The following is a 20,746-nucleotide window of genomic DNA, read 5'->3' as shown; positions in this document are numbered from 1 at the left end:
CCGACAAACCCTTCGGACGCACTTCTTTAGTGCTCATTTATCTCTACACCAATGAGGTCCTCGAATTGGCTGTTAGATGTGCTCTATGCAAATGCAGACCACTGATAACATGACCCAAACCAAACAGTATAAGTAGTTGTTCCAGACCATTGGTTATACACTCTTCTGCATCTTAGTAACCGGATAGGAGAGACAGAATGTGGATTGTTTTTTTGGTGTTTCTACTGGGTGAGTGAATTTTCCCTGTTCAACATTTTATCTCACTATTTGGAATACTGAAAGTGGGATGCTGGTTTTCTTTTCTTCTCTTTTTGTATGTTGTGCTGTATCTGATGTTGGGAAGCTTCACTTTAACATTTAGTCACTGCAATCATTGCATTGAAGCATTTGATTTTGGTATACAAATGCATTATAGTTTACAACCCCAAAACAGAATAAGCTGGGACGTTGTGTAAAATGTAAATAAAAACAGAATGTAATATACAAATCTTGTAAACCCATATTTAGCATCAAAAAAGACAGACAACATGAAATGTTGAAAATGAAAATGTGGTCTGGTTTGGAACTGAGGAGACCATTTGCTAGAGTTTTGAGAATGAATTACTCCCCAATATAGATTTCAATCGCTCAACAGTATGGGGTATTCTTAGTCATGTTTTTCATTCCATTATGCACCTAATTTGACAAATCTGGACTCTTCCTCTGTGGAGAAATACTATTTAAATATGTGCAGAATTCAATTTGGAATTGTTTTCTTGAAATATTCAAGGTCTTTCCCAGAAAAGATGTTGCCTGGATGGCAGTATATGTTGCTCAAAATCTACATAATTCAGAATTGATTGTGCTTTGCCAAATGTGCAAGATGCCCATGCTGTAGGCACTAATGCTCCTCCACACCGTCATAGATGTTGGGTTTCGCACTGAGCACTAAAACAAGTTGGCTACTTGGATAAGCCCTCTACTCTTTAGCCCTGATGAGTCCATGTTTTACAAAAAAATTGGCAAATTTTGATTGGTCTAACCACAGGACCTTTTTCCATGTTGCTTCAGTCCATTTGAAACAAGCTCAGGCCCAGATAAGACAGTGGTATTTTGTGTATCATGCCTCAATACAAATTTGGCTGTTACAATTTTGGCTGCAGTTTTTTAATTAAGTATCAAACTGTGCACATGGATAATAAGCGCTTTCAGATATAACCTCCGGAGTATATGCGGAGGTTTGTCAAGCGGAGGTTTGTCAAACGGAGGTCCTACCCTTCGGATGATTCAGATATGATGCTAACCTGCGGACCTTATACTGACCTTATACGGACCTATGTGTGAACGACATACACGCACATTACAGAATCTCCGTGTGGTTGTCGAGTAGGGGTGGGGGCTTGTAGAGTTCACAAGATGCGAGATATGACGCAGAATATATGCGGCCGCTGCCTGTCACAGCTGCTGTTTGTGTGCATTATGTAGGCTAAAGAAGAAAAATCTATTGTTCGTAGGCTAATACTTGAAGTAGCTAGTCACGTAATTGTGCACTTGAAATTGACCTACAGGGGAGCGTACCTACTGTATGTTCCCCGCCTTGTATCTGACCACGGAAATTGCATGGGATATGCTTGCGAGTGCACATTTCGTGCACAAACGGTAGCAAAGTGTATTTTTCTGTCAATGTTGCTTGCCGTAGCACACCAGGTAGACCTACACATACGCGCACGGTGCAATATTGACACAAGCCAGAAGGTCGATTTTCCTAACTTCCACGTTGAGTATAGCGGAGTAAAAGAATAGATGAAGAACATTTTTATAACATAGGCCTACAATGGTTTTACTTGTGTAGTGCTTCTTTACTGAATATAACGAGTTCAAAGTTAACATTCTAGGTAACTTCGCATTGTCCGCTTCAGCACTAAATTGAGGACAGCAACACACACGAGCTGCACCTCTCACAGAAGAAACGCGCTACAACTACATGCCTTTTTAAGTTGATATTTAATTGGTTTGTTTTGTTCTGTTCATTTTTCCGTTCGCTGGCACGCTGCAGGGGGGACTGCGCGTTGCTCCGAAGCCCCTTTGGTCTGACTCGCCAATAATCCAAAAATGTCCCTTTGTGTCTACAGCCCATTATTGTTTGATATCTCTTTGTTCCATTAAAGTTAATCCCATTCTTCCGACAGCTCAACCAAAGGCTATTTTAGATCACCTCCTTCACCTCTTTTTACAGTAAGAATCAACAATGACATGCCAAGTGCAAAGACAATGACAAGCTTGGGACTGAAGCCATGCAGACTCGGCTAGATTTGAACACAGCAGGCCGTTGCAGCAAGACAGTGAGCCAATCCTAATATCATAGGAAAACAGGTGGGGCTGTGTCATTAGGCTGATTGCCACTGATACCAGCTACTGTTACATACAAGACTTAAGTGTCTCAATTAAATAAATTAAACGTGACTATATAGCACTGGCTCCGCACTGCGCCTCTGTGCAAAGAACTTCAGTTCGCAGCGCCCCCTCTTCCTTCCCTCCTTCCCTCATCACAAACAAAGTGTTTTCCACCAAAAGCTGTCACCGGTCTGCACGTCTGTTGTAGCCTAACTGTGTTGACTGAAGGGATTGTGTGTTTCTGGTTAAATAAAACGGATATATACGGAGCCCCCCGGGTGACATGGGGGAAAAAAAACATGTTGGGAAAAAACACGAAGAAGGGGAAAAAAACGATGTAGCCTACTTTTGCGGGATCTCGTCAGAGGCGTATCAAGCTTTTTAAAAGTGTGGGGGTTGTGGGATAGGACAATGAAACACTCTGGCCAAATTATAAATAACTCCCTACAGGGACGTTGTAAGTATTTTCTAAGAGGGGTGCGGACTATATTGGTGTCCGGGAGTTTCTCCCCCGAAAAAAAATGGAAATTCTGATTGCTAAAAACACCATTTTAATGCAATTTGGGAGGGACAGAAGAAGCAGCGCCCGTCATATGTGTGGCTCATGTGACATGTAGGCCTACATGCTACCTGCTATGGAGACATATCTCATGTTATAAATCAAGAAATCATTTCAGAAATTATGTTTTGTGCATATGGGTTACAATAAATACCCATATTAATAAATTGCCTAACAGACAGCAGCCTAATTTCGAGGTATCACTAATACCTATTAAATAAATGTAAAGGACACAGAACTGTAAGCTCAAATTCAAAAACGTTTGAAGTCTACCCAAACATATGCAAATGTGTGTGTGTGCGTGTGCGTGTGTGTGTGTGTCTGCACGCAGGTGTCTCCCTCGCCCTCCCGTGTCATAGGCCTATGTAATGTGTCCAGAAAACCCACAAAACGCAACAGCGATAGAGCAATCATAGTATCATGATATGATTGCCATCTGGCGGTAGTGGTTTGTGGGCCTATTGGGGTCAAGTAGGAAGCCCAGCAAGTTCCAAAAGTAGAAAAAAAGTTTTGCGAGATCCCGCAAAAGTACATCGGGTTTTTTTTTCTTCTTCATGTTTTTTTTCCCATGACTTTTTTTTTTTGTTTTTTTTTTGTTTTTTTTTTAACCCATGTTTTTTCCCCCATGTCACCCGGAGGGCTCCGTAGATATATGTGAGTGTGTATGTGAATATTTTCCTTATTTACTGATGTCATAAGCGTAATTACAACATTTCAAAGTTTTACATGTTTTTAATATAGAGTAGAGAATATGACTTTAAACAGAGATGAATTTTAATACTTATATGTTTGCTTTTCTTAAGAGTATTAACAATCCTGTCCCCATTGACCATCATGCAAATAGCGTGACTCATTTTGAGTACACAGTGTTAAATAATAATGTTTTTTTTTTGTTAAATTAATCGAATATGCCCCCTTTTTCATGCATAGGGCATTTTCTCAGGAAAAGGCATTTTATTTTCAGAGAAATTTAGGCTTTTAACCCTGTCCTTGTATTTCTTTCAACCCCGTAACGCAACAATTCAAAGTCAAAGTCAAAGTCAAAAGTCAAAGTCAGCTTTATTGTCAATTTCTTCACATGTTCCAGACATACAAAGAGATCGAAATTACGTTTCTCACTATCCCACGGTGAAGACAAGACATATTTTACCAATTTAAGTCCACAGACAAACATAACATTCAAGTAAACAAAAAAGTAAGTAAATAAGAGGGCACATATAATAATGAAAAAAAATAAGAGCAGCAAAATTTGGTTGAAATTGTGCATAGACAGTCAATAAAATACTAGTGCAAAGTCAGGCCAATAAAAGGCTTGGGTAGTTCTGTTTGACCTAAGAAAGAAAGTGACATAGTGGTGCAAGTTGTGTAAGAGCAGCAGAAGTGTTGTGTTTTCAGGACAACAACAACAAGTTGTAAAGTGTACAAGTGTGCAAGTGTGCAAGTGGAGTAGTGCACGCGGCCATTGTGGGTCCAATGTCCAGGATGTTATGTAGCTGAGGGTGGAGGGGGGAGAGGAGGGAGAGAGTTCAGCATCCTTACAGCTTGGTGTATGAAGCTGTTGGTGAGTCTGGTAGTGCGGGAGCGCAGGCTTCTGTACCTCTTCCCAGAGGGCAGTAGATCGAACAGATTGTGAGCGGGGTGACTTGCATCACTCACAATTTTGGTCGCCTTGCGGGTGAGGTGGGTGGTGTAAATGTCCCCCCCTCACAATAACATAATGGTTTGATCCTTTGCACATAATTTATGAGAAAGTGACATCATAAAAGTCTTCAGAGAAGCCTGGTGTGACAACTGCTAAGCTGCTCTCTCACTTTTTATAAATATTTCATGTTTTTTAAGCACATATGGGCTTCGTCAATCTCAGGTATTCAACTCTGTTGGGGGGGGAATTCATAGTTAAGAAGATTTTACCAAAAATTGTTTTTTTATCTATGAAGTATAACAATGTTTCAATTGAATAAGGCCATGTGGCACACTGGTAACTGCTAGCATCCCGAATTAGCAACAGATTAGCACAAAATCTTCAACCCTATCACATTCAACCCCATCACATTTTTCAATGTTACGGGGTTGAATGGCTGTTACAGGGTTGAGTAGCTATTCAAACTTAGCCATATTTAATGTATATTGCTTAATACCAATCATATTTTATTGTAGATGTGAATGTTTGTTGTTCACTGCTTTACAGTATCAACTTAAAGTACAAGGAATTTTCGAATGAATGAGTTAAAAAAAGTGACCATGATCTTGTTTTCTCTCCTGTGCCCATTGACAAATTTTGGAGTAGTATCTGCAAGTTCATGTTCATTTTACTACATAGTGATTAAAAGGATACAGTAATTAGTCTTGGAAAGTAAGCAGGTCATTGACTTGACCTTGGCCTACAATTTCAGATTCAACAATGGCAACACTGCAGCAGAAAGACAAATAGAGTAGCCTGACGAGCCTGACCCGCATTAAAATGTAGGGTCTGGGCACTCACCATTCGCAGAGCTCAGTCCGAGGGGTGGGATAATCGGTTGTCTTTTAAATTCCCTCTGCACGCAATAGGACAGCCTATGAGTCCCATGCGTTTTCCCACCAGCGGAGCTAGTTGGCTAGTTCAAACTTTTGCCAACTTAAAAAAAGCTTAACTCGTGTCACGCTGTTCGCCAACAGCAACATCCATCTTCTTTGTTTTCAAGTAGCAGGGAATTCAAGCCAAACCGTTGCAACTCTGCCATCAATCATTATGTTAAGTCCGCCTAATGTCTCTATGCACGATTTGATTGGCCTGATAGAAGTTTCATTTTTCCAGCTCACAAGCCAACGGAGAGTTGCTAGACTAGCCCTAGCAGCAAATGTAATTTGCTGCTGCTAGGGTGCGTCTAGATTTCTAGGCTACAAAGAGAGTATAGGGCAAGAAGAAATGCTGATCCAGAACGAAGGGAAAGATACCTCAAGAGTGAACGCAAGAGATGGGGAAAATATGTTTTAGCAGGGAAGAAGAAAGGAATTAGATCTAGACAAGAGAGGTCAAAAGATGAGGAGAAAGGGATAGAGAAAAGCGAAGGAGCGGCAACAGCAAAGGAAAATGGTGTCCATTTGAGGGACATCTTGGAGCGCATTGATCCCCCTTATCCGGTGACTTCTAGTCTGGGACGTACTGGGACCAAAAATCGGGCCGGCACACTTAATTAAATACAAAATCCTTAAATTACCCTTTAGTATGTGTATCTTTTGAACTAATTGTTGTGGGGCACTGAAAGTGGACAAATGTAGGCCTCACTTGCTATGTCTCTGACTCACTGGTGATCAGAGGTAGCCATGAAGCACATGATCTCCAAGTATAAATAGGCCTACAAGCAATTCTGAAAGGTCAACGTATCATTTCAAATTATTCAATACATTTAAACTAGGTACAATGCTCAATTGATAGCAGCATCAAACAATTACTGAATTTGTAAAGAAATTACCCACAGGTTGTGGTAGGCCTTACTGTAATTTATACGATATCCAGTTACCATTATAGGACAACAGAAACAATACAACATAAACAAGGCCTATTGCTAGAAATAATGTTATCCCTGTATGCTATACTACCTAAATTGCTGGTATATTTTGGAAGAGTAGCGCTACATGAACTCATTCGCTTTAATGTCAGTAGGCCTAGTTGCTGTGTGCATGATGAATATGACCTGAGGTTTTGTAGCCTAATCTACATTTCCGTCAGTCTTTAGTCTTTTAGACCATTATTAACGGAACCCTTCCGAGATATAACCCTTTCAACGCTCTATTACCACTCATGCCGTTGATTCACTATTGAATGTTGACGCCTGAAGGAAACTGATTAATCTGACCAATTAACATCAACAGGAGCTGTCATTGGATCAGTCCAGTGTCAATATGGGAAATTAACCTACAGTATGGGCCGCTGACTGGCCTGGCTGATAGTTGGCCGAACAAATTAAATTAGACTATACATGTACATTCTATCAGCCCAAAAGGTGCATCGGCCCACTGGAAAAATGGCCCACCGGGGTTATGCCAGATGGCCACCCCTGGGCACATGGAAATACAGAAGGAAGTGTGGGCTAGGCTCTCTCAGTTAAAATTGTGAACAAATTGTAGGCTTACCTATAGGTTATCAATGTTTAGATGTTTGCTCAATGTTCAAACAGACATTCCTGCCATTATCAGATGGATATTTTTATGAATTATTGTTATCAGAAATACTGTTGTTAGTTCATTAATGTGTTTTAATCTGTCTAGATTTCATCTAGATTGTTTACATTTTAAAAGCTATGTTGACAGTAGGAATCTAAAAATGTTTAACATTTTTTAAAAAGGGCAACATGTGAGTGATCTCACCAAAAAAAAAAGATAAAACATATGACGTGATGCCTTTCACTCAACCCTGTTACATGATTTTCAACCCTGTTACGATGCATTCACTCCTGTTATGAGATTATTTTTTGACATTTTTGTATTAAATACATAAAATTTAACACCAATACTTTATTTATTGTGTGTATTAAATCAGGGTGAAAAAGTCTATTTAAATTTTGTCAGGAATTACGCAGCATTCTTAACATTTCTAGCGAAAATGTGGAGTTAGATCAGAAATTTCTTCATCATAAGCTGGAAAGGATGGTGCTTTTCAGTTTTTCTTGATTTTGTCTTTAATTACAATATGCCATTATTTACAAGGGACACCTAAACTGTGAGATAATGCCAGAAGCTGATCTCAAGCTTATTGGAAAAATGAATAGTTGAATATCAAAATGACTGTGACGGGGTTGAATTAAATTGGGACTTGTTGGAGAAAATAATGCAGAATAATAACTTAATACTCTACATTAAGATGGAAAATGTATTTTCTATCAAGTACATACATTACTTTGTCACATCAGTTAAAAAAGCTTAACATTTTAATGTTCATTATTTCATCCTCCTCAATCACAAATGGCACCGAATCTGTAGAATGACCCAAATACTCCTGTTATTGTCGTCAACGACGTCGCTGTAGGCTACTGCCTTTTCAGCGCCTTCTGCTTATGATTCAGTCTTTTGAATTCGTTTGGCCTTGACATGTCTCTTGTCGTTCCCTTCATGTGTTCTATCAAAATGTTGTAAGGCCTCATGGACAGTAGCTCCGTGATGTCTGCATCTTTCCAGGTCGGAGATTTTCTGGACAGCACTATGCAGCTCCATCATAGCACTGGCACATGGACGCACGAAAGAAACGTCACCGACACGCCCTCTCACTAGGTGTGAATTTTAACCGCATGCTCTACGCTTCGTTCAGACACAGCACATTTACATAATGTCCGGAGGGAATACTAGGGGGGGGAGTAGTAGAACAACCGGCTAAATTCGGACTTCCATATGACCGGTTATGTCGTTCAGATATACGGCCCCACCGTTTAACATCCGCAGAACCTCCGGTCTTACGCGTATGTCTGAAAGCGCTTAATAATGCGCACTTGGTGATATAGCCCAGTGGTGCATAGTGATCATATTATTCTCTGATTCCTGCCCCTATTTTATACAGTCTATGTTTCAGCCTTGCCCTTTACTTCAGATATGCCAGTGTGGAAAAACCGCTCTCACAGAGGTATAGTTGGAAAGGATAAAAGACACCTCACAGCACTCTTTCTCATGAGTGGCGGTCCTTTACCAAGGTGAAGTTAGTTTGATATTTGATATTCGGATATTCGACAGATATTCAATTTTTTTTTATGCAGCCGGTTTCACCCGGTGTTTGCAGACAATGTACAAACAGATGACCTGTCTACTTGCTCCCAGCCGACCTACTTAGGGACCGTCTATAAAGTACCTTCTGAATTACCTTCATAGTCTTTTTTGTCAATAGCTTTGCATCATGTGACCTAGTGACTCCAAACCAATGCAGAATAGTTATCCTATATGGGACTCATCAGACACACCTCTTTTTATAGTCACTGTATGCACACTGTATTTTATATGAATATTTTAAAGAAAATACATTATTTCTCATAAGGAATGGTCTCCTTTTTTTCAATACCTCCCAAGTCATGTGACCTAGGGACTCCAAACCAATGCAGAACAGTTATCCTATATGGGACTCATCAGACACACCTCTTTTTATAGCGACTGTATGCACGCTGTATTTTATATGAATTTTTTTAAGGAAATACATTATTTCATATAAGAAACAGTCTCCTTTTTTTCAATACCTCCCAAGCCATATGACCTAGTGACTCCAAACCATTGCAGAATAGTTATCCTATATGAGACTAATCTCTAAGACACACCTCTTCTAATAGTCGCTGTATGCACACTGTATTTTATATGAATATTTGTAAGAAAATACATTATTTGCCATCATGAATGGTCTCCTTTTTTTCAATACCTCGCAAGCTTTTTTCTCGCTAGACATCACAGATCAACATAGAACTGTTCTGCTATGTGATACTAATCAGACACATGTCAATGTGAAATAATATTTTCCATGAACTATTATATTTAATTTTTTTAAAAGAATCATATTTATTTCCTATGGAAAACGGCTTTTTACTCAATAGCTGCCATATAAGGGATCCTAGACAACACAGATCAATACAGAACTGTTCTGCTATGGGGTACTTATCAGACACACCTCAATATGAAAAATTATTTGGCATCTACTATTATATGAAAGGTATTGAGAAAAAACAGTTTCCATAGGAAACAAATGGGTACTATAAAATAGTATGTGCAAAAATTATATTAATTTGAGGTGTGTCTGATTAGTCCCATAAAGGATATTCTGCATTGGTTTGGTGTCCCTACGTCACTTCCCTTGGGGGGGAGGGGGGGTATTGAAAAAGGAGACCATTCCTTATAGGAAACGATGTATTTTCTTTAAAATATTAATATATTGTGTGCTTTCAATGGTTATAGGAAGAGGTGTGTCTGATGAGTCCCATATAGGATAACTATTCTGCATTGGTTTGGAGTCACTAGGTCACATGGCTTGGGAGGTATTGAAAAGAAGGAGACCATTCCTTATGGGAAATAATGTATTTTCTTTAAAATATTCATATAAAATACAGCGTACATACAGTGATCATGAAAAGAGGTGTGTCTGATGAGTCCCATATAGGATAACTATTCTGCATTGGTTTGGAGTCACTAGGTCATATGGCTTGGGAGGTATTGAAAAAAGGAGTCTGTTTCTTTCTATGAAATAATGTATTTTCTTTAAAAAATTCATATAAAATACAGCGTGCATACAGTCGCCATAAAAAGAGGTGTGTCTGATGAGTCCCATATAGGATAACTATTCTGCATTGATTTGGAGTCCCCAGGTCACGTGACTTGGGAGGTATTGAAAAAAAGGAGACCATATGGGAAATAATGTATTTTCTTTAAAATATTCATATAAAATACAGCGTGCAAACAGTGACTATAAAAAGAGGTGTGTCTGATGAGTCCCATATAGGATAACTATTCTGCATTGGTTTGGAGTCACTAGGTCACATGATGTCAAAGCTATTGACAAAAAAGACTATGAAGGTAATTCAGAAGGTACTTGACGGTCCCTAAGTAGGTCGGCTGGGAGCAAGTAGACAGGTCATCTGTTTGTACATTGTCTGCAAACACGGGGTGAAACCGGCTGCATTAAAAAAAATTGAATATCTGTCCTTTGACATCACGCAAAATCTGTTGCATATATCCCAATTATCACCACACATTTGTTCAGAAATTCTAAAACAACGATGTTAAAAATAACATTTGCTAAATGAACCTTACATTTTTCAGTAGCCATAGGTGTGTAGATTTGAACAAAATCTGGTTTGGTTCTTAACGGGAGCATTTACTGCCTGAAATATCCTATTTTGTTTACCACGCTCGGAGTTATAGTGCTGGCCTTATGGGTCGCCTATTTACGCCGTTTCAACGGCACATGAACGGTTAGACCGTCATGAAATTAAAATTCCACTGGAGCTCCAAGCGGTTGTGTAGGCAGCCTTACAACACAGTTACAACACACTACTCATCTCTACTCCTAGAGACCCTGCCTCTCTGGGATGCTCTTTTTCATACCCAATTGTGTTGCCAGTTATCCTAATTAGTCGTGAAACATTCATCCTTTTGTTTTCTTTATCATTACAGGACTTTTCCAGCATTTTGTCACCCCCGTCCCAACTTTTTTTGAAATGTTGCTGGTATCAAATTCAAAATTAACATATATTTTTTCCATGAAATAGTCAAATTTGTCATTTTTAACATTTGATATGTTGTCTGTATCCTTTATGCAACTAAATATGAGTTTAAAAGATTGGCAGATTATTACATTCTGTATTTATTCACATTTTACACAACGTCCCAACTTTTTCTGTTTTGGGGTTGTATATTTACAATAATTAATTATCCTGGAGTTTTCCCTAAAATTAGAAAGTACAAAAGAAACAGCCAATCTTTGCCAAGTCAGATAGCATCTCTAGACTTTCAGAGTAGAGCTAAACATTGCTTGGTGACCAACACCCTTTACCAATCGTACCCACCTGTACGTCTAGATAAAAAGCTGCGGTGACATGTTTGTTGAGTAGGCCTAATCTTGTTGTCATGGTTGTGCCATAGCCACAGCTAAACATCCGAAATTAAAGGATTTGCCATTTTGAATGTTCAACTGATGGATTTACTACTGTCACTGTGAGGGCGAAAAGTTCCTCTTAGGCAGCACAGTGTAAATAATTTTCCTGGAATTTCTTCCTGGAAACACACATGCAAAATGTGCAATGCCTGAAGGTCCTATTTGCATTTGACCATTTCCTCAAAGAACAGCACATTTGAAAGGATGGTTTATAGATACTTTTATGTCATGCCAGGTTGTCAGTTTTCTTTGGAAAAACGTTTTTAAAACTAACTTCAGTTAACTATACATGAGAACGCCATGAAGCTCATTGCTTATCAACCAGAATGGTGTTGTCAGTTTTACATTAGCCTACAGTGCCCGTTCAAACATGCCATTCCTGTAGAAAACCCATAGCCCAATTACATGCCCGCAGGTATGCCTGCTTTAAAAATAGAATAATTGGGAAAAAACATAATTCCAGTTAAGCATTCAATAATGAATACTGAATATTATATTATAATATTAGCCTAATGTGCAGTATGCAAAATTTAGGCATGGCTGCATGTGACATTTTTACAGATCAAAATGACATAAACCTAACAGCTGTTTTCAGTTAAGGCTATGTTTATTGTTAAGCTTATTGAATAACTTCCTGATAGAGAAGACAAACCATTTTGTGGAATGATGCATCACCTCTTGAAATTTGCAACAATATGACTCAACAATCTCTGGTAGCCTTTAAGTGACATCACACTCTGTTGTCCGTAGCTGATCGAAATGACATGAGCCTAAAGCTGTGATGTAAGGCATATGTTTAGCCTATTGAATAACTTAATGATATAGAAGACAAACCATTTTGTAGAAAGATGCATCGATCATCATCATCGATCAGATCATGATAGGCCTACATAGGCTACCCTTTTTGTCTAAGTGCAATAACTCTGTCTGAAGCACCCATCGTTAGCAAAGCTTAGCATCTCTGGTGGGCAGTCCAATCTCCCAAAAGTGACAAAAGAACTCAAGCATTGTTCATTTTAGCCTACATGTTGTGACTAGTAGAATCACAATGTGTACCAATTATATTGTAAAATGCAACACAGCGATTTTCTACACCCTTGGAACTATCTCATTCAGGGGAAGCACTGCTATGGCAGCTTTTCAGGTGCAAATCACACAATTAGTGCTACGCCTGAATGAGAACATAGAGCACGCACAGAGAAAAGAAGGCTATTCATAATCTTATCTAACTCTGGGGGAGACAGTGAATGAACCAATTTCCCAAAATGTTGGCGTGTTCCTTTAAATACGGGACCACTAGCCTATCACTCGTTTCAATTTGGGACTTTGCAGTTGGAATTGTCGTTTGTTTATTCAAAGTCTCAAGTCCAAAGTAGCCTGGTCTATTTGAAGTGTCAGATTTTTGCACATAATTTTTAATCATTTTGAACAGCCACTGCATATGTTTGTTGGTATGTTGTTGCAAAAATCTGCAGAATCATTTTATGTAAGCAAACTGCATACAGAGAACCTTTATTGTTGTTGTCAGACATGATCATCATCCAAACATCTTGCATCTTGACCCGTACTGTGCCCTGATTCAGTGCTGGCAAAACTCCACTTACCATCTCTGTCTCTGGTCCTGTGGCAACAGTAGAGCAGAGAAACCAAATGTGTGCTTCTTTTACCGATATATTTAACAATATATTTTACATTACTTATTCAAATGACTCAAACTTGGCACTGCAATTACTCCTGTCCGTAGCAAGACACATAACACGTTTGAAATCAATCGGACACGGTTTGAGAGATGCGAATAACAGACAAACAGACAGACGTATCATTTATAGATAGATGGTGTCCAATGGTGCTTCACAATTTCTTACCAGGCTACACCTAATAAAGTTAATAATTGTTATTTGTTTTAATATAATTTTAATTTGTTTTAATTAATAATTCAATAATTTCATGGAGGTAAATAAGTTATTAGCAATTAACGCTCTGAAAAGATGCAGTGTTGCATGTCTATCAGAACATGGACACATAACTGAGTTGTCCTACCTTGCTTTTCATCCCTAGTAGTGTCTCTGGGCAGGGCAGAGCGTGAGTATTTCTTACAGCCCAATGCCTCCAGCTGGGAATCCGCTCGGCAGCACTGCCAGGTGTGCTACAGGGAGCTGGCCACCATCACGGCCGAAGACGCACACCTCCTGCTGGAACAAATGGACAACCGCAGCAGAGCTGCCTGGGTGGGTTTGCGGAGGCTGCTCAACGAAACAGTGGCGCCGTTGTCCAACACCACAAACAGCACGGAGTCCCAGCGCCCCGAGTCCCAGTGGTTCAGTGGCACACCTCCGTGGGTCCAGTTCTCCAATGGCACCAATGACACCGATGGCACCATTGACGTCAACTCCACGTGGTTCAGCTTCTTTGAGGGAAAACTTCCGTGGTCCCGCTGGTCCAATGGTGATCCTGTGACCATCCAGAACTGGTATCCAGGTCGTCCTGTTCCAAAGCCCAAGCCGGAACCAATCAAGTGTGAGCTTAACACCTATTTCATTTCAACGACTTCTACACCCAGCTATTCCACATATTCCACAGCAGATGGGTATTCCACAGTGAATGGGAATTCTACAGTGGATGGGAATTCCACAGTGAATGGGAATTCTACAGTGGATGGGAATTCCACAGTGGACAGCAATTCCACGTTCGGAATGACAAATCAGACATCCACGTGTCCCCAGCTGGAGAAACTCCTTAAATGTATAGATGATCCAGAAGCAAAGGATGCTCTGTCCAGATCTCTCACAACACCAAGTTTATATCAGACCTCCTGGAATGCCACCATTTCTCCAAACACCACCATGTCAGACACCAACACTACCACCACGACCCCCAATCCAAATGTGACAAACTCAAACACTAACGACACAACTTTTACTGATAGCATCACAAACACCACCATGTCAGACATCAACACTACCACCACGACCCCCAATCCAAATGTGACAAACTCAAACACTAACGACACAACTTTTACAACTTTCACAAACAGTACTTTGGCTCTAAGTACTAGTGCCGCAACCAGTACATCGGCTCCAAGTACTATCTCAACTAGCGTCGCTCCCCCTAGTACTATTCCACCTCCTACCATTGCCCCATGTCCCGATCTCACTGACAGCCGTGAGGAAGACCTTAATAAGTTTATTGAGGATGCTTGCTTGGTATTGCTGAGCTTTGGGTTGTGGTGGGAAAGGGCTTGTTCTGAAGTCTTACCTTACATCTGTTATGATGGTAAGTACATTTATGTTTATCTTATATAAATGTCCAGCCCCATTCTCCTCAATGTAATGTTTTGGAAACATACAGCGTGTAGTTTTGTAGTTATATTTATTGTGACATGAGTGTCAAATGCATGAACTGCTGATTGGCTCTCTGCGTTTAGCCGTGCCACAGAATTTTCCACTAATCTCTCTTGCTCATCTCTCTCTGTATGCAGATCGTTTCTATGGGAAAGTAATGGTGCATAACATCACATACGTCAGTGCGGCAGTGCAATGGTTGGAGGCACCTGGAGAAATCTCTGGCTACAGGGTGGAGGTGAAAAGTCCAGAGCATAATTGGACTCAAGACGCGCTAACCTCAACCCTGACCACAGAGTTGACTAACTTGACTTCTGGTACAAAGTACACGGTCTACGTCTTTCCAATCAAGTGTGGTAGGGATCTTAATCCTCAAACAGACTACTTCTACAGCCGTAAGTGAAAGTTCTTATTTGATTGACACTGATAGCTGTTCAATTGTGAGTAACATGAGACCTGTTGACACCATTTTGGGTTGAGGGGTTAGAGAGAGGTCAAACTGTGATTAAATTGTAACCTGTACCAAAAAATATTTTCATCAACACACAGTATATCTTGCCTAAATGAATTTTCTACAACGTGTGGCCTTATACCCTTTGTGATACTACACACATAGTTATTTATTGTGTTTTATTATGTGTTTCTCTCAGAGCCAGACCAGATTCAGAACCTCAGTCTTTCAGACATTCAAGAGACCTCAGTCAACTTAACTTGGAGTCCACCCCCAGGTGGAATTGACTTCTACCGGCTGTGTGTGTATGACACATCCAACTTTGTTAACTGTACAAATGTCACCATAAGCCAGCACACTGTTAAGCACCTGATAGCAGGTGGAGAATATACCGTCGAGGTCAGCGCAGAGGTGGCCGACGAGTCCATACCAGGTCGACGCTTTAATAAAAGTTTCTTCACTAGTAAGTGCAGCTCTCCGATCATCTCCTATCATCTGCTTCTCTGAAAGTGACAAAGACTCTGTCCAGGAAACAAGGCTAGACCTCCCTTTTAGAAGGGCAGAATAAATCCGCAAATAAAAGGGCATGAGCATAGAGAACCAGGATTTATGTGACCTTGTGTTTTGTTTGCTAATATTACTGGTCACTCACCTCAGAGGATACCACATGGAAATGAGCAGTCAGGATGGTGCTGGCTATCTTTCAGAGCTATTGTGGACACTAATGATAGTCACTGTCTTTGAGTGATATAAATGTTTTTTACAACATGACAATACAATGTCTTGCAAATTGTTTTTTTGTTTGTTTGTTTTTCCTGCATAGGACCAAACAAAGTGAAGAATCTGCAAGTTAAGGATCCTTCAACCAATACCTTCAAGGTGGTTTGGGAAAAACCAGAGGGAAATGCCAATAGTTACCGTGTCCTTGTGCAGAATGGATCTGTCCTCTTTAACAACAACACCAACCAGTTCACATTTACTGCCACAGGACTTGTGCCTGGCAGTGAGTTCGATATTACTGTGTGGGCACAAGTCAATGAATCCTGGGAGGGAAAACCTGTAACCATTCAAGGCTTCACGAGTAAGTCCCTTTTCAGTGAATGAAAAGTCAAAAGATAAAGAAATAATGAAATCTTCACAGTCAATCTTTATTTTTGTGTAACTAATGATGCCCTTAGTCAACCTCTCTAAACCTCTTCAAGGCTGATATGATAGCCAATGCTGGATTGGATGCTAGGGCTGCACAATTATTGCAATCGCAATATGAACCAACTCAATTACCTAATCACAAACGCTATACAAATATAATCGTGCACATTTCATTTTGTCACATTTATGACTATATCAATGTCATCCTCCTTGACTGTGCCACTTCACTTCTAAATCTAAACCTCTTCAAGGCTGATAGCCAACGCTGGATTGGATGCACTGATGATCTGGGCCAGATCAGAGCCACATCAGGGCCAAAATGAGCTGCTATCAGAGTTACCCAGTCAAACTTACCCTGTGAAGCTGGTCGTGTAAGCTTAAGTGAAGCAAGCAACCATATAAAAAATGGAGAAGATTTAACCAAATACAGACTCTTGGCAGATTTGTCCAATATTCTGTCTACTGTGCTCTGCACCTAATACGCTCTTAGTGTGCACAAATTGGCTCTAATTTGGACATCCTACATCTGTCATTTTAATTTTGGCCCCATTTCTTTGTAGCGGAACGGAGTAAAGCCATGCCTGTGCTTTCGCAGTCATTGAATTTGCCCTGCTGATTGATGCATGAAATTATGGTAACCCTTTTAAAAATGTATGTCTCTCTCCATATATTTGTAGAGCCAGGCCCTGTCCGTGACCTGGAAATGGATGCAAACGCAAATGAAATTACCGTTACATGGAGAAACCCAATAGGGGGCCATACGAATTTTAGCGTGTTACTATTGAACCCTGATGGCACGGACGTTGAAGAACAATTAACACCTAATACTACTGTGAAATTCAGTAAATTGAAAGCGGGTGCAAAATACACGGTAGAAGTCAAAGTGATTGGACCTGGAAAACTACAAAGTGATATTAAAAATAACAGCGATTATACCTGTAAGTGTAATACCAAAAGCAGTGCATATCTGCATATGTTTGAAGAGTTTGGTTCCAAAACACGATATCCACCATTTTAATGAATTTTCATAAATATCTTTTTACATTTAGTTTTCCAAGTAATTTCAGTAGAACTGTAATTGGGTATTGTTATTTGATTCATCTTTACTCAATCAAAACACCACCTCTGTGATTTAATTGATGGGAACTGAAATACATAAATAAATACCCTGACTTGTTAATGTTTTTAAAAACGGAGATATAGCGTTTTGGAACCGAACTCTTCATTTACTGACATATACAGAGCTTTCTTGCACATTTTCAGTGCAAGATTCAGTGATAGATGTTCCAACAGCAAGTTTTTGCTTGTTTTTTCTAAATAATGTATATGTTTTTTACTAAATAGTTTCTTCATTTCATAACCAATACCAAAATGTTTAGATTGAACAGATTATTTTGCAATTTGGTCATGCTGTGACCAGCCTGTTGTCTTCTCTATTGCAGTGCCCAATGAACCAAAGAATCTCAAAATGTACCCAAATGGTACTACTCAAATCAATCTGATATGGGATGTACCAGACGATTCTCATGGTGTGACAATAGAGTACGATGTGGTCTGCAAAACCAAGTTTTGGGGCTACTCTGAGATAAAGCGAATCAAAGACACCACTTTCACTCTGACAGACTTAAGGCCTGGAACAACATATGGGTGTAATGTTAGTGTTTTTGCTGGAGAACAGAGCAGTAAACCGATATACAATCAAGCCAAGACAGGTAATTGGTTTTGTAGTTATTTGCACAACAATCACTAAGAAATAGGCTACACAATTATTTAAATTTTATATTTTATTATTTAACACAATATTTGAATATCTTTTGATTTTGCTCACTTTACCTTTTACTGTATTTGGCTTTATATACCCGATACTTGTTTACTTTCTTTTTGCTGAATAGAATTTTGTATCTCTCTCTCTCTCTCCCCCTTGTCTTCCTTCTCCTGATGTGACTATTTGTGGTTCACAGTTGCAAATAAGAGGAACATCACTCTCACAATGCTGTGCAAATCCAGTGAGCCGCTGGGCTGTACCATGCAAAATGCCCAGGCCAACCTTTTAATGGCGGTGAGTGGCATGGGTGGCATTGACGAACAGCTTGTTGCTTTTCTAGTTTTAGACATGCAAAAACACTACCAACAGATATGAACAGGCACAAGAGACGACTCTATTGAACTGCTGGGGTGAAGCAACACCAAACTGATCAATACTGTGTGTTTTTGTTCTTACAGTTGAAGGATAATTTCGGTTCGAAGCTGGACGGAATTTTCTGGGATCTTAATTGGAAAAATTGAACTTAAATGTAATGGACTTCTACAATATGATTGGATATTACACAAATTATGCACATACTTACAACGAAAGATTTATGATCTCTTGAATTCTTGCCTTCATACACACATTAATTCAGCGACTTTATGACATTGACTGTCCTGGATCTCACTTTTGCATTACTAACCTTCATGGATGTAAATAGCCTACTATGGCCATGTTGTGTTTTTCTATATTACTATTTAATATATTACTTTTAACTCTCCTTCAGTGGCAGACAGACATTCATGGGTTTTTGCATTTTATGTTTTTGCATGTGCAGTAGGCCTATCTTTGAAGTATAGATATTTTATATTTGTTAAGGGTGTATTGTCTGGAATCTTCAGATTAATTCATACGTTTCTGTAGCCTATTGTAAACTCTTTATTATTTTGAGATAGGCCCTAGGCTACTGATTTTTTTATTTCCATGAGCTGTGAGATGTAATCATCAAGATTAAAAAAAAAAAAAAAAAAAAAAGTATTTCACTTTATGTGTAGCCTAAAGAATCTAAAATATTAAAGTTTCACTATTTGAAATAAATTTTAACTTTTCCACAATGTTTTTTTAGATGCACCTGTACTGTAGGTCTGTTGGGGCTAATTATAGACATAAGTATGGTCACCAGAATCAATTGAAATTATCCCAAAGCCATTCCACTAACTTTTCCATGTGGACCCGGGATATATTTTTGTCTTAAAAACTTCTTTATAATGAAACAATATGGTAAGCCTAAATAATACAATGGATAAATGTTAACGTATAGAATACAATAAAATAGAATACAATATCTTTATTTGTCATTGTAACAGATACAATGAAATTAAGTGCATTCCTTGTCAAGTGCAACAAGACATCTATTGAGGTAGTATATTCATAAATAAATACATAAAAAAGAGAATGGTACTGCTACATATGTACACTGCTCAAAAAATTAAAGGAACACATCAGATCTCAATGGGGAAAAAACTCATGCTGGATATCTATACTGATATACACTGGGTAATGTGTACTGGGTAAAGGATGCCACATTGGGGCAGCCGTGGCCTACTGGTTAGCACTTCGGACCTGTAACCGGAGGGTTGCCGGTTCGAACCCCGACCAGTAGGCACGGCTGAAGTGCCCTTGAGCAAGGCACCTAACCCCTCACTGCTCCCCGAGCGCCGCTGTTGATGCAGGCAGCTCACTGCGCCGGGATTAGTGTGTGCTTCACCTCACTGTGTGTACACTGTACACTGTGTGCTGTGTGTGTTTCACTAATTCACGGATTGGGATAAATGCAGACTGAATTTCCCTCACGGGATCAAAAGAGTATATATACTACATATACCATTATTTTTTGGTAATGAAAATGATCAACCTACAGAGGGCTGAATTCAAAGACCCCCATGAAAATTAATGAAAAAAGTGAAAAAATGATGCGACAAGCAAGTCCATTTTGCCTAAATTTCATTCAGCAACTCAAAATGGTACTCAGTAGTTCGTATGGACCCCACATGCTTGACAATGAGACGGCGGATGGTGTCCTGGGGGTCTGCTCTCAGGTGTGGACATGGCCACTCCTTGACAGTCTGTGGTGCAACCTGCCGGTGTTTGATGGACCAAAACACAATGTCCAAGAGGTTTTCTACTGGATTTAAGTCAGGGGAGTGTGGGGGACAGTGAATGGTGTTAATTCTCCAGGAACTGCCTGCACACTCTCACCACATGTGGCCGGCCATTGTTGTGCACCAGGGAGAAACCCAGGGGCCTCTGCACCAGTACAGGGTCAGACAATGTGTGTGAAGATTCATCCCGATACCTAAGAGCAGTGAGGGTGCCGTTGTTTTGCCCATAGAGGTCTGTGCGTCCCTCCAAGGGTATGCCTCCCCAGACCATCACTGACCCACCACCAAATCGGTCATGCTGAATGATGTTGCAGGCAGCATAACGTTCTCCACAACATGTCCAGACCCTTTCACGTCTGTCACAT

At 39.7% G+C, this 20,746-nt stretch overlaps 1 protein-coding gene across 1 annotated transcript; it reads left to right on the top strand.

Moving 5' to 3' along the window:
* Positions 1–17: 17 nt before the first annotated feature.
* Positions 18–19,319, top strand: LOC121690211. Its single transcript, XM_042070640.1, has 9 exons — positions 18–228; positions 13,593–14,804; positions 15,010–15,267; positions 15,523–15,786; positions 16,147–16,404; positions 17,150–17,410; positions 17,915–18,184; positions 18,434–18,531; positions 18,696–19,319. The coding sequence occupies exons 1-9, from the start codon at positions 198–200 to the stop codon at positions 18,756–18,758; spliced, it is 2,715 nt and encodes a 904-aa protein (XP_041926574.1). The 5' UTR covers positions 18–197; the 3' UTR covers positions 18,759–19,319.
* Positions 19,320–20,746: the final 1,427 nt, after the last annotated feature.

This window comes from Alosa sapidissima, chromosome 18 (genome assembly GCF_018492685.1).
Source record: "Alosa sapidissima isolate fAloSap1 chromosome 18, fAloSap1.pri, whole genome shotgun sequence".
In the NCBI taxonomy this organism is placed as follows: Eukaryota; Metazoa; Chordata; class Actinopteri; order Clupeiformes; family Clupeidae; genus Alosa; species Alosa sapidissima.
This window is presented reverse-complemented; position numbering and strand designations above follow the sequence as displayed.

What these genes read in the sequence shown, in the direction of transcription:
- LOC121690211 (XM_042070640.1), top strand. Translation starts at nt 198, where the DNA reads ATGTGGATTGTTTTTTTGGTGTTTCTACTGG. An exon ending in TTTTTTGGTGTTTCTACTGG is followed by an intron (nt 229 to 13,592) that starts GTGAGTGAATTT and finishes CATCCCTAGTAG; the next exon opens with TGTCTCTGGGCAGGGCAGAG. An exon ending in ACCTTACATCTGTTATGATG is followed by an intron (nt 14,805 to 15,009) that starts GTAAGTACATTT and finishes CTCTGTATGCAG; the next exon opens with ATCGTTTCTATGGGAAAGTA.